The following is a 15062-nucleotide window of genomic DNA, read 5'->3' as shown; positions in this document are numbered from 1 at the left end:
CAAGCTCTGTCACAATGTAGAGTCCATTCAGCTGTTTGTGTCCTGGCACGTTTTCTACTGTTCCTCCTCCTCTTCCCTCCTCCTCCCCAGTGCCGCCTTCGCTGGCCTAGAGACGAACAGGATTGCCTAACTTTTGAGGAGGACAGAAGACACAGTTGGAACATGCAGCTGACTTGGAGGGAGAAGCAATTAAAGCAGCATATAGTAATATCATATGAAGATTGCAGTCTTGTGCTCACAGAACTGCAGGCATGCTTGCTCTGCCATCACTGAACAAACGTTTTTTCAAAGCACATTGATATGTGTTATTCATGCAGGTGCTTGTCTGTCATTTCTTCTGCGAAATTCTGCTTGCCGGTGTCTTGGGCACTAAAATATTCTCAGAATTTGATTTTGGCATGAAACTTTTGCTCTGGGCCTTCATACTTATTTTCGTGTAATTGTCCTAGTGCTCGTGCACAGTCTTATGATGCGCAAGGGGAAATGGTCAAGGGCTGTGAGAAATGGATACCTACTGCCAAACACATCCAGTGAAAGAGCTTTCGTTTGTGTAAATCTGGAGGGAGATGGCAGACAAGGGGAGCAGAGGGGGAGTCCTGGAAGTCAGTCCGTGGTTCACCGTTTTGTCAAGAAATGCGGAGTTCAGTATAATTTATCTCTGAGGTGGATGGGGAACTGGCTGGATGCTTTAATTTTCAATTTCTTTTAAATTTTAAGCTTAGGTATTTGTTCTCTAAATACTTTGATCTTCTACAGCTCTCCCTTGTCTACAGATCAAGCTAATGACAATCCTTCAAGATCTTTCCTATTCCTCTTTCTTATTCTGCAGTCCTGAATGAAATTGAACCTTATTCTCCATAAATAACCTTTCTCATTCCCCAGCTGTCTCCTCGAGCTAGTTGTCTTCTGACCTCTCACTTACTGACTCTGTACTGACCTTGCAACTTCCTCCACAGCCCTGATCTGCCAGTGTCTACTCTCCTGTTCTTCCTATGCTCTTTTGCACTATTTTATTTTTTGAATAGGGCCCAACATTTCCTGAGCTGCACTTCAGCAAATAAGCTTGAACAAGCCCCTTCTTCCCAAACAGAATAGTTTCAATATAGTACAGAGAAAAATGACTACAACTAGCATGCAATTTTGATGGTTTCAACCCTCTCCCTGATTCTAGACTGTGGGTAAATGTCTTGCTTTCAACACTATTTTTGTTCTGGCAATGAAAAATAGCAGCAACTTTTTTGAATTAAAGAGAAACAAGCCAGTGCCCGTGCCAGTATTTGTTCAAATAGAAATTTTTGTCTTTAGTTGCATTTTCATCAGTGTAGCAGCGACTCTAGCAATTTCTCAGTGGCTTTTATTAGACTACTAAAGGACAATTCAGGCATTTTGTGCTCACCTCATCCTCCCATTCAAGGCAGTGGGAATTCTCATATGAAAAAGTTGCAAATGGAGCCTTTTTTTGTTTAAAGTTAGACTACAGGTTGAAGTTATCAGAAAAAAAATCTGCCTAGGATCAGTGTGGAAAAGCTTTCAAAAAAGAGCAAGGAGATCGTGCATGTAAACTTTGTCTTTTCATACTGTTACTATGTGACGCTGCACTTATTAGCTTTTCCCCCAATATTTGCTTGTCTGTTATTTTGGTAAATTGAAGTATTGGTTGAATGGGAAATTGTTTACTTCTAAAATGGAAAGTGGAGATCTGTTTTTAATATTTTAAAAAATGACACCATGAAATATACATTTCATCTCTCTGTAGCTGCAAATCAAAGCTATTTATTTTACAAGTAGAAAGCTTAACTCTAGGTGTCAGCACTGCAAACTGAATGTCGAGCTCTGAAAATGAAGTTTTGCTGTCTTTGACTTCTCCGGTGCCACCAGAAATAAAGTGCAAAAGGAATTTTGCTGACAGATACATTGAGGCTGAAGAGGAGAGCCCACACATGTGGTAAATGGCACTGGTACGAGTTGCGGCATTCTCTTCCTATGCAGCTTGTTTCTAGCTGCACTTAAGTGTGTTCTTAGCAAAGGAATCTGGTAAATAATAAGTTAAACATAGAGGAGAATGAGGACAAGATTCCTCTCCAAAAATGCCCACTGTTTAAAGCAGGTACGTTTAATGTAGCCCTTTCCTTCATTTATTGTTAAATGCTTAAGTAGGCATCCAAAGTGATGAGAGAGTACAGGAAGCCACAGTCGTTTTCTGATCCTAACAGGCTATACAGATCAGCTAAATTAATGGGGTGGATGAAGTTTATGTGACTATTGCTTATAATTTGAAACTGCACAGTAGGAGAGAGATCAGGGAAGGAAAGGCTTCGCTCTCCAGCCTTTAACCCTAGCAATTACTAGAAGTAAGTAAAAGCATTTTGACGGTGCAAGTACTGTGGTTATCCTGGAAAACCACATTTCTCAAAAGCGCTGGCCATCAGCTTTGCATCTCCTAACCTTATAAGGTGCTTGCATCTGTGTCAAGTGATGCTATTACTTAAATAAATAAAGAGCTTCTTTTTGCCGCTATTGCTGTCATATTCGTCACTTAGCTGTATTTTGCTTTTAATTATTACCTGATGGCATTTCTCATGTAGGTAGGTACTGTTCAAAGGTTGACTATTCTGAATGCACTGAAGTCCTCATGCTGAATTAGATTCTCTTGAAACAGTGCGATTCTGACAAGGGAGCAAAAAAGCAGTCATGATTCAAATTTGGAGTAATTTGAACAGTTTCCTCCTGTGCAATACATCATTTTTCCTCCTCAGACAGTGGAGCTTATTTACAGAAGTCACATCCCTGACACTTGGTTTTCTCTGCGCTCCTAAATCTAAAGTTTGGTTTGGCCCTCCCTAAACTGCTGTCACCTCTGAGCTGTTCCTCGACTAGTGAAAAAAAGCAGTACCTCAAAGAAGCAGCTCTCCAAGTGCTTGAGAGTAAGTTTGGCAGGAACTAAAACTGACACACCTAGGAAAGTGAAAGGCATATATGGAACAAGAACGGGGCTCTTGTGAGCCCCCTGCATTGCAGGTAGTCTGTGTTACAGTAAGGTGTCATATGTCTGTCATCGAACCTGAACTAGACTTGAACTGGTCCTTTTGAAACATGTATTGCTTTAAACACCGTTTTCTCTCTTAAAGTATGTGAGACATCTAGCATCGTTTTAGCCTACTGTCTCCTACTCTCCAGAGTATCTAGTCTCCGAAAACACCTATATTATAGGGAACTACAACTAGCTCCATGTTACACAAAAAGGTTGTAGTTATTTCCCAAATCCTAGGGCCTGGCACTCTTCATAGCACCATATGTGCTTTGTGTATAGCTTTTACTTTCAAAAATATTTTCAGGGAAATTAGCATGACCAGAATTGAAAAGGAAGACCATGGGAAATAGAGCAGTAGAGTCAGGGCTCTGGCTTTTCATCCTGCTCCTGAAGAATGGACCTGAATGTCCTTACAGGAAACCAGATTGCTGGCTTTCTTAGTCAGGTTTGCTAGAGTTAGCCTTTGCACTGACAATTCATGGTGCAGCTTAGTTGAACTTCTGATCCTAACAAATGGTGCTGGGTTAAGAACTCAACTTAGTGTTTTTTTTTTTTTCCTAGTCAAGAGTAAGATAATTGGCACTGAAAGGGTTGGAGCTGTACTATAATGTTGTACCAATGTAACAGTGCCTCTAACTTCATATTCTGTTGTTGAAATGTGTTGCCTCTGTCTTCACCACCTGCTTCAGAGCCCGTCCTGCTTCCATGGCTGATTGATGCTCCATGTTCCCTCTTAAGCAGATGTTAATTTATTGTACACTGCAACTGTATTAAGCCTTAGAGACCTGCTGTAATTAACCCCAAACTGCGCCTAACAAAAGCAAGAAATCTGGAATTGCAGTTTAAAGAAAACCAAACGTTTCAGTTTGGCACAATTTACTCTTAGGGCACCTAAACAAGCCTAATTCGGCTGTGCGGTGATGCAGCGCGGTGAGTACGCGGCTGTGACTCGCGTGCCTCAAGAGTTTGTGGCTCTGGATTAGACCAGCCCGTTATCCGGAAACATCCTGCCCTCCTCCTTCCACGGCAGCGAGAGCAGGCGCGGCCGTGGCGGCCCCCGCCGAGCGCGGCGGCGGCGTCCTGCGGGCACCTCGGCGGGCCGCGCCCGAGGGTCCCGGCCGCAGCAGGCCGGCTGGTGGCCGCAGCCTGCGGCCGGCTCAAGTCCCCGCTGCAGGGGGGCACGGGCTGGCCGGTGTCGCTGCCCCCCGCAGGGCGACGTCCCCTGCCGGGGCCGGGGCCGAGCGGGGCCGCGGCTGCCGCCCCGCGCGCCTCCCGGGGGCCCTTCCCGGGCCGGGGCCGCCGCCACCGCCAACGGGCCGGGCCGGCTGCACGCGGCGCGGCGGTTTGAAGTTCGCTCGCTCGGGCGGAGCCGCGGCGCGGCGCGCCATTGGCCCGCGGCGGCTCATTTGCATTGACGCCAGCGCGGGCTGGAGGTCAGCGCTGGCGGGTGCTTTTATTGGCTCCGCCGCCGCCGCTGTCAAACGCTGGGGCAGCGCTGGCGGGGGGAAGCCGGGCGGGCGGCGCGGGGGGAGGGGCGGGCGGAGCGGCCGTTGGGGCGGGCGGGGGAGGGGGCTGCTCCGCCGCCGCCGCCGCCGCCGCTGCCGAGGAACATCAATAATAACAACACGGGCGCAGAGCGAGCGAAGGAGGCTCCGAGGAGAGGCATTTTCCCTGCTGCAAGGCACTGAGACACCACGGCCCTGGGAATTAAAGCTCTCGCCGCTGCCATCCATTCCGCGGAGATGGGACGCTAGGATCGTTTTCCTTCTACTTCTCGCTTTTTTCCCCCCCTCCCCGCCTCTTTTTCTTTTTTTTTTTTCCCCCTCGCCGTTTCGCATCATTTCTCTGACCGAAAAACCCCCCCAACATGGAGGCCCTTTGATGCCTCCGCCAGCCGAGCCGGCTCCTCCCGCGGCTCCGGGAAGCCCTCCGCGCCGTGCCCTGGCTTTCCGAGGGCCGCCCCGGCCGCTCGCCCCGGCGCCCCGGCCCGGGCGCTGAGGGGGCTCCCCGCGCCCCGGCCCGGCCCGGCCCACCGGGATGCCGCTGCGGCGGCGAGGAAGCCCCTGCGCCGCCTGACGGGGGGCTCTTCCTTCCGACGACAGGGACGTGAATGTCACCCCCGCGGCGGCCGCCCGCCGCCGCCGCGACGGAGGAGGAGGAGGCGGCGCGGGACATGCGCTGCGCGGCGTGAGGAGCGCACGCCGGCTCCGCGGGGCGGCGGGGCTTTTTTTTCCCCCCTTTTTTTTTTTTTTTGGGCTCCCCTTCCCCCCGCCACCACTTTGCCCCCCTCCACTCCTCCCCGCTCCCCCCCCCCGTCCCCAAACCTCCAGCTCGACCCCAAACAAACCGCAAAGCACACCCCGAGCGCAGCGCAGCACGGCACAGCACCGAGCGGGACCGTAAGGAGTAAGCGCTGCTTGGCGGGGAGCGCGGAAGAGGAGGTGGGGAGCGGCCCCCCGGCCCGTACCCGGCCCGTACCCGGCCCGTACCCGGGTTAATCGGTAACGCTGTGCAAACCCAGGTGGAAAATGCGCCGTGCTCCGGACTAGGAGGGAGGAGATGGTGCAATGCCCCCGGCCGCTCTGAGCGCCTAGTCCAAGAAGACGCTGGGGTGTGTGTGCGTGTGGTTTTGGGGTTTGGGTTTTTTTTTGTTGTTTTTTGCTTTTGCTTTTTTCCCCCCCTTTTTTTTCCTTCCTCTTCCCCACGAAGGAAAGAAAACCCTACCAAGATTCTCAGATGGCTTAGAAAAATTAATATTAATCTGTGAAAATATGAAGTCGACCAGTTCTTGATTTCCCCCCCCATCCCCTCCAGCTCCCCGACCCACTGCCGGGATTGAGCTAAAAGGACCCGTTTCCTGGCGGACACGGAGAACAGACACATTTCTGGTGGTGTAGAAGGGACCGATGACAATGCTTCAGAGTGTAGCGGAGACGCAGGAAAGAGAATCAACCTGTTAACAAAAAATTAAGCAGAGGGAAAATACCAACGGAAAGGAAAGATATATATATATATATACACACACATATATATATATATATAAAATATACAATTTAGGAATATTCCCCACGTGGCCACAAAGCATGGGCTGTGCTCCAAGCATCCACATCTCTGACAGCAGAGTGGTCTATCACAGTAGCAAAGAGTCAGAGGAGTGCAGTTCTCCTCACCAGACCAACACAACCATGTCTCAACAACAGCAAGGCAACCCCGTCCCAGGATTATTCATTAAATCCTCCAACACATCCACTTATAAGGTGAGGACTAATTCCTCTAAGAAAGACAAGAGGGAGAACAGCCAGAGCATGGAGGCAGAGACTCAGACCAGCAGATCCAGTGTTAAGGTAAAAAGGGTGCTAAACGTAAGCACTGTTTCTCTCAGAACAGGAGTTGGCTGTAGCAATTTAACCCAAGAAGTCTCCCTGCCTAAGAAGTTCATTGTGGGAGAGCTTTTCCTGGCTTGAGCTATTACTTTTGTTTATATACTATACTAATCAGTCTCATGAAACGACCTTATAGATGTTCCCAAGCCTCGTTCTTCATTCCACAGAACAAGTTTTCCTAACGCTGTGAAGGAGAGCAGTGTAATTGTCCTCGTCAGTCAGTCGTTAGAGCCAGGGTCGTTGGTCTTGCTTGTGTATGCAGAGGGCCTGTCTGTGGTGGGACTGTCATGCATGCGAGCTGCACTGCCACTAACTCCTGTATTTTACGTGTTTGTTTGTACTGGGTTGTCCACTATTGCTGTTTGTGCTTGTCTTTTTTTCGAATCAAAGGCAGATCACAGTCTGAAGCAATCAGTTAGATGGGCTGATGAATTTGCATACTTCTTCCTTCCATTTAGAAAGTTGAAACGAGAGGACAGCAGTTTTTGTTCTGGGTGCTGATTTCAATAACAACTTGTTGACCTTGTCTGTTGCTGCAAATAGGTATTTTTTAGGGTACTTATGCATATATGTTAGTGTGTATATTTTTGTATGGAGGTACAGCACAAGGCCTGTATGCAGTAGGGAGACTCATACTGAAAAGAAATTGTAATTTGTGATTTTTTTCAAGTGAGAGTGGTGCAGAGTGCTTGCTGGTCTGTTTACTTTCCATTGGTGGCTTACTCATTTATGGGTTATACTTTAGTTCCTAATACTATAGGTTTTGGTTATTCTGTATTTTTTTCTTTTTTGGGGAACTGTCTCTTTTGTAGAAACAAGTAATTGCAAATTAAAAAAAAAAATGTAGCTGCCCAGGGATATTATATAACATGGCTGATCTGCTCTGGGTTACCGTGATAAGAACTGAGATACACATGCTGTAAATATACGATACAGGTTCGAGATGCAGGCAAGAACTAGCAAAATGTCAACTATTTTGCAGGCTCACAGAAACGCTAATAATGTGCAGTTTTCTTAGGATTTTTATGTGCTTATTAAGGCAGCTTCTAGAGCATTGACCTCAAACAATTTTCTTCAGCACTGTGGGTGATTTTCTTCAATTGTCTTCCTCTAGATTTAATAGTCTCAGTTCATAGAATTTTTTAAAAACCTGTAGAAAAGGAGGAGATGTTCTGCATGTAGTGAGTTGAAGAAGGAATTGACGATACCTAAAACAGAACATGAATGCGAATGGTGTTACACTAAACTAAAATTCCACGTTAATAATACTGTACAGGAAACTGAACTTTACGGCACAGTTCACGCACTAAAGGCATGCTTATGAAATCTTGGGAACCTTAGTAAGGGAATTTAAGTTACCATCAGAATCCTGACAATTGTTTTACTAGCTTAATTTTTAATTGTGATTATAATTGCACGTTAAACATTTAAAAAGAAAGTGTTCTTAAATTTTCTATTGTATGGTTTTGTCTTCTGTGTGCTTCTTGAGAGGGGAAAGAAAACAATTCCAGAACCCGTTTCCATAAGCATGCATGGAAAGCAGACTTAGTTTTGTTATATTTTGTTGCTGGATTTCAAGAACTTTGTGAAAATTACTTGTTACTAGGTTTGTATAATTCTGCCAGATGCTATATGGTTGATTTTGGTTCACATGCATACTGTGATCTCATTGGCAGTTATTCTGATTTTTATTAGTGAGTCATATTTTCTACCCCTGTCATTACTGTAGGCACATTTCTGCAAAACAGTGGGCTTTGAAAAATGAGAGTGGAATTCTGTTTGTGATCAGTTTAATACAAAATCTGAATGAAACATCACATCTGCATGATTTATGTGTATAAAATCCTGTAATGCTCCTCAGATATAAAGCAGCAGGTCCTTTATTCTCTACTTTTGCCATTATGTGTATCTTACGATCAGATTAACAGTTTTTACTGTGCTAGAGTTTAACCATGTTGTCTCAGAAGTTGTGCTGGAGAGCGCTATAGCATTGCAGTTTCTCTCTTCACAGTACAGTGAAGTTGTTTAGAAAGAAACAAAGTGTGAAAATGTTGAAGATAAGGGACAGGAGCCTGAAATCATTGAAGCCAAAAGTAGCCTTGGGCAGGGTATTGTGCAGTTTTGAAGTTAAAAGGATTCTTGATCTGAGAAAGAACTGTGAGAATTAGTGTGGTGCTACAAATTATTGCTACTCTGCAAAGTGCAGAGTATGCCTTTTCTGGTGGCTGGGATCCCTTCAAATAGACAGAAGGTGCTTCATACTTGTTGTGCTTTCTTTGGTCAGTGGTATTGTAATCAGAATTTGTGTGAATAACCAGTAACCTGCCTCAATGACTCTTTTACTTTGGTTCAGGGCACTGTAATTGAAGCTCATTCACCATTCTTTTGTTGTATATGCCCAGATTAAAGCCAAGAACGTCCTATATGAGAGCTAAGGACAAAACTTGGCCCGTGTGTAAATCTTGAATTTTCGCTTCAGCTAGCATTAGCATTAAGTTTATTAAAATACATACAGTTGGTATTATAATGACTTTTATTGAGTCATTTGGTTAGCTATAGTGCACGTTTTTCAAGTCAGAAAGTGTCATAAAAATAAATAACCAATGCTAACTGTAAAATAACATTATATATATTGCTAATTACCCCCAGATTTATTCTGGCATTACGCGTATGTGCTATTAGATCTTTCATCTGATCAACTGGCAGAGGATTATTTTCTGAATGTGTGGTGTCATCATGCTATGGTTTGTGATTTGCATCATTCACAAAGTGTAGCTGGAAAAGTTACCTGTTCTTTTTTAATACTGAAAAACATTAACTTTATGCCTGGTAAGCTTGCAGAGTAGCTCTGAAAGTGTGTGCAAGCGCACAGATATATGCAGTAATATCTACTCTGGGTATATAATAGGTATGATGATGGTATGTGGTTAACAGAGGAGCTCCTTAATAAATTAGTCACCTGTAGATAGTGTCACCTGTATCTCCCTCCTTAATTAGTAATTTTGTATGTGGCTTTCAGTTGAAAATTCTGAGCAGCTTGGAATAAGTGCCATACGTAAAAAGGGAATCAGCCATGAAAACCCTTCCTTTAAGCTTCAAAATGTAGATGCCATAGCTCAAAATCTGTACTTTTACCTGTGAAAGATGAGCAAGATTTAGACTGAGTCACAGTGACTGAAGTTTGATTATATAGTACTATATTAGGAATATTAAAGGAAACTTGCACAGTACTGTAAAGGAGAGGTTGCCAGGCTTTTTAGTCTCTAAAAGTCTCAAAAGAGTAGACTCAAAATTGTCATATTTTGTCTTTTTCATATGTTTTAGTTATGTTTTTCCTCTTCAGATGTCTGTGTAGTTCAATATACTTGGCTTTATAGAAATCTATTAAAACACTTTTAGAGTAATATCTCTGGTTAGTATATAGCATAAGCAGAGTAAATGCTGCTGTAGTATAAGGACTTCATGAACATTTGCATAAAACTGGCTTGGGCGTTCATAAGCAAATGCTGTCCCATCATCGTGTCTGTGCGTCACTCTTCTACAGCCCATTAGCATACACTGTAGCACATATATTGGACATTTATTTTGCCCTGTCATTCTTTTATGTGTGTGAGATTTCCTTCCCCTTCTCTTGTGTATTTAACAGAATTTTGTGCATTTGGGTGTAAAGAGATTAGAGAGTAAATCCAAACTTCTCTTATTTTAAATTAAAAGTAGGCCTAAGCCAGCAGGGCTAAATTTGGAATAGCCACTTGATTTATCAGCTCATACAGGACGGCCAGTTTAAATCCACGGCACTCCAGCCAGTAGGTTTTCTTTATTTGAAAGCTGTGAAATTGCCAGCTAATTTTGCAGTCACTGCGAATCAAGGGTTGCATAATTCTGCATATCAGAGGATGTATGCTAACTTGTACCTTCAGTGCTGAAACGGATCTCATTTCAGCATGTAACTGCGCATTATTTAGTCCATTAAGCTGACCGCTCTTTTCCTGCCTGTTCTGGTAATTCCTTCCCCTTGGAACACATGTGCTCTCCCTCCCTTTGAAACTCCCACATGTACTGTCTCTACTTCCACTGAGGCCATCCAGCCCTTTCTTGATTCCTCCCCGTTCCCACTGAAACCATCCTCAATCATTTCCCCGACAAACCTCCCCATCGCCATTTCCCTCCCACTTCCACTGACGTCAGCCCTCCTGTACAGAGATCCTTGCTCCCACTGAGAGGATCCTTCCCACGCTGAGATATTCTAACTTTTCTCAATCTTTATGGCTCCAGACTCCCAGGCTGACTTTTTTTTTTTTATGCTTTTGTTGCAACGAATAAACCCTTTTCTCCAGGGGATAGGGGACTAATCTTGAAATGCTGTGAAGTAAACTGAGGTAGTAGCATGTGAGCTTTTCACGTTCATGGTTGGGTTAATATTTAAGTGTTTTTTTTGTCTTTACCTTTTAATTTCCTTTTGTTTGTAATGTACACTGGAAAAGAGCAAGCTTTAAATCTCTCACAACATTGAGATCGCTCCACTATGAAGATAGACTAATATGAGTTCTTAATTTTTAAAGGGTTATAATTAGTCCCTTCCTGGTCATGCAAACCACCTCATGCTAAATGTGTCACTGCTCCTCAGAGCAATTTCTTGTGTGACTGAGAGGAGCAAGGCTTGACCCTGAATTTTTGGAGTACTTACTGTTAGTAAGAACTCCACTGAGACTCCTTTCAGCTCATAAATTCAGCTGTTAGGCATGAAACATGGTCTTCTCTCTGCCCTCTGCATTGTTCTTCACTGCCCCAGTCTGAACTTACTTTGTGTCTATTGCCTGGCCATTTTAGGTTTAGTAGAAAATTTCTAAGCTTTTCCTTTTTTGCCATCTGAATGGGTCAATAAAAGAAGTGTTAAAAACAAACCTTGATTTCTACAGTCCTAGGTATTTATTATACCATTTTGTTCCCTTTGTATTCTTAATTGTATTGCTTAGATCAATTTGTAAGCCCATTCACAGTGAGAAGCTTTCTAGTGGTAGAATGTGCTGATAAGACAGGGAGAAAAGCTGGAGGTAATATAATTATTAGTGACTAATTCCCCATTGCTTTCCACCATTCCCAATATTACAGGTGGTGGGAAATCCCAGTGCAAGGTACCACCAGCATTTCCTTAGTATCTAGGTGCCAATAGTTCAGTTTTTAATATCTAAAATGTTAAATGTGAATATAAAGATCATTGTGAAATGGTTACATCCACTTGCAGATACTTTCTTTTCAATTTTAGATTAGAAGGTATTTACAGTCTGTGTGAATATGGAGAGTGTTTCACCAAGAATGTTGCTTGTAGTTCATTTGAAACTTAGAAAAAATAGTTGAGAAACTATTTTGCTTCCGTTATTGCATGTTTTAATATCTGTTCCTTATGTTCAAAATGTCCATGTTAAGAAAATGGAATGTATTTGAATGAGAATTATTTTTAAGAGCCATTGAAATTACAATATCCTGTCAACAATGATAAATTAATATTTTACTTTAGTTATTATATGAACTTTCATTCACCTCTGAAAGCTATTGCCTTGAGAAGGGACTACAGAATTGAGCCTCTTAAGCAATAGTAACAAAACACTGAAAATATTCTGCTTTTTGAGCAGTTAGAATACTAGCTGACTTGAAAATCAGTCCTCAAAGAGGAAATAAATACTTAGGGATATGGACAATTAAAGCTCTTATTAGCTCCCAACAAAAAGTGAACGAAACCTCAAGAAAATATGATAAATGAGCCGATTGGCCCCGAGGTAGAATTATTTCAATACAAGCTTTATGTATGGTATAGGTTTGTCAGGGGACCATACAAACACCTGCATACATATGAGAACAATTTAGCATTGTGTTCTATTTTGGTGCTATGTATGTACATATTATACCCAAATTGTAAACAGCTTTACCAGCCACGGATGGAATTAAAACATTGTTAGTAATGTTTCCAAGACTGCACATACAACATCATTTCATGCCCAATGTGTAATTTTATGTGTGAATTAGGTCAGATCCATTAATTTCAGTGGAGTTTCACCAGGAATTTGCTTGGCCTGTGACATTTTACTCATTGCTATCAGTCCTCTGGGTAAGATAATTAGGTATCTTCATTTAACCATAATTTGAATTGGCATGAGATGACAAGATGCAAATTGAATAGCTTTAATGTGCATTGCATACTAAATAGTTTGACGGCTTACAGTCAGATTTTAAGTTTTCAAAGGCATGGAGGAAGCGATGTTGTTAAATCCCTCTAGTTTGCAAAAAGATTTCATCATTCAGCCCCGTTTAGGTTCCTTTTTAAAATCCCTGTTAAGGCCAAAACATAATAAATGATGTTGGTACACATGCTGTGAAATTAAAAAGCGGAATCTCTAATTTGTGCATTCTTCCAGACCATCCCCTTTTACTATGGGTTGAACTGTTGGCCTCAAATCAAACTCCCAGGCCCTTTTCTCCTCTTCCTTGTAAAATCTGTAAATATGTCACTCTACATTATGTAAAAAGCTCAGCATTTTATAAACCAGCTTCCACATGTGTGGGTTTGCTTCAGAAGAAAGGAGGAAGGCTGGAACTTACTTTTTTGGCTTGGAAATGCTTTGAAATAAGTTTTGTCTATTTTGAATGGGGTTGACAAGGTAATTTGAGATGGTTTTTGATAGTCTTTCAACTATTGCTGCATATATAACTATATTATTTATACATATATATATATATATATATACACACACACACACAAACACAGAGAGAGAGAGAGAGAGAGATTCTTAAAAAGCAAAATTACTTGGAAACAGTTAAAAAAGAATATTCAAGATTTAAAAGTGGTATTAGGGATGAAATAAAATGTTCCTAATGAAGAAGACACTGATTGCAGCATGAGAGACTCAAATTAAGATGCCCACCTGTGTCTGGGGAAGTTTTTGTTCTGTTACCTTATTTCACTGTAGCCACTTTTTTACCGCCAGCAGCAGCTTCTTAAAGATAATTGGCGAATTCTACCCACACAGCCTGATCCTGTTTCTACCGTTGTCAACTACTGTAATTGAGTTCAATAGAAATAGGATTGAACCTACCATCTTGCTTATTTGGCCTTGCATTTGAATTAAGTTTTTGAGTGCATGTGAGCACATCTTAAAGACTATCTGAAAAAATTATTCCCCTGCTCAAATGATGCATCTAGACTTTCTGAGGAGAGGAATGGGATAGATGGGAGGAAGGTTCAGTATGAGCATATAGAAGAAGGCTGATTGGATTTGTTTTGTACTTTAGAAGTGTCAGGAAGATAAAGTTTTGTTTTTGTTTTCTCCTCCTGTGGGTCTTGGAAGAACTCTTTGATGCCCTGGAGTTCTTTCCCATCTTTATGGTAGGGTAGAGGATACAGACTTTAAAAGGAGATAATTTCTGCCAAATGCCAGTTATTGGAGTTAAATTGACACTAATAAAACCAGCTATGCATAGAGGTTTTTTTTGAAGGTGCAGCATAAAAATTTGTTCTCTGTTCAGTTGCTCAGTTTTATGCTCCCAAATACTGGCAGGCTTTGTTTCTATAGTTCTTTAGTTGCAGCGTAGTCTAATAGGGCGGACAAATCTGCGGAAGAGACAGAAATACCTGCTCGGTAATTTTTATTTATCATCAGGCAGTCAGAAGGGCTCACAGACCTATTTTTACTGTGCAGCTTACCTTCAGGGCCATAGACCCTGATACTTTGAGGTGGTGCGTCTTACAGGCTGTAGACCATGCTTAACTCCTGCTCGTTGCAGTGGTAACACAGAACATGACAGAGTAGTATCCGCAGTGGGCTGTAAACAGGCTAGTTGTCACTTCCCTGTGTGTCTGGGCAGAGCAATGCAGAAAACCTTACAGGAAAGGGCAGCACGGGGAGTCCTGCCATGTCTTCCGTAGCCTTTGGAGGTGTAAAGGAGCAGACCTCAAACCCACATCCTGCTTGACTGTCCCTTTTCCCATGTATGCATGTGTGAGAAAGGCAACCTGTGCTTGACCCCTAAAGTTAGGTTTAGCATATTTTTGTTGGTGTGAAGACAGTCTTCTTGTTAGTCAAATATGTATTTCATTCCCGAGTGAATTGAATAGATACTACATTTCAAGCACTTTTTTTTTTTTTTGGATCAGAATGGAAATTAATCCAGTTGTTAAATAATAGTTTTAACAGATTTAATTTTCTATCTGTTTCTTGATTGGTAGTGAGAATTCACTCTTCTTGCAAAAGCAAAATTATTTTGCACTTCAATTTGAAAGTTCCCTGTGAAACTTTTGAACATTTTGTGTGCTTTGAAAGATCAAACCTGCTCAACTAAAAAGTGTTTTTCTTCATAAATCAAACATCTTACATAGCAGCATGAACAGATTTCTGATACGCAGCTTTGTTAGGAGAAAAAAGGTAACCTTGAGATTTTTTTCATTGTTTGTTAGATTTCCCAGTTTCCTAAGTAAATCCATACAAAGAAAACACAGAATCACTGGGCAAATATAAAAGAATGACATCCTTTACTTCCCATTGTTTTTAACTTTGAGTTAGCAATGACCTTTAGCTCCCTACTGGGATGCAGTGGAAACTTTGAGGCCTCATCTTACTTGCCACTAAAAGACAATGTATTTTTAAAGTTACGTA

At 42.5% G+C, this 15062-nt stretch overlaps 1 protein-coding gene across 14 annotated transcripts in view; it reads left to right on the top strand.

Annotated features, from left to right (window-relative positions):
- The window catches only part of PDE8A (phosphodiesterase 8A), a 176869-nt gene that overhangs the window by 35620 nt on the left and 126187 nt on the right, over positions 1-15062 (top strand). The window contains exon 1 of one of the 14 annotated variants that reach the window (XM_009681317.2): positions 5338-6375. The exons of 6 other annotated variants lie outside the window; for them this stretch is intronic. In XM_009681317.2, coding sequence (XP_009679612.1) covers positions 6115-6375 — 261 coding nt within the window. In that variant the 5' untranslated portion in view covers positions 5338-6114. Of the gene's footprint in view, positions 1-5337; positions 6376-15062 lie in introns of those variants that run through there. 7 more of the 14 variants (XM_009681312.2, XM_009681310.2, XM_068958027.1 and 4 more) reach the window with 7 other exon arrangements.

The sequence above is a fragment of the Struthio camelus genome, chromosome 12, assembly GCF_040807025.1.
Source record: "Struthio camelus isolate bStrCam1 chromosome 12, bStrCam1.hap1, whole genome shotgun sequence".
NCBI classification, from domain to species: Eukaryota; Metazoa; Chordata; class Aves; order Struthioniformes; family Struthionidae; genus Struthio; species Struthio camelus.
This window is presented reverse-complemented; position numbering and strand designations above follow the sequence as displayed.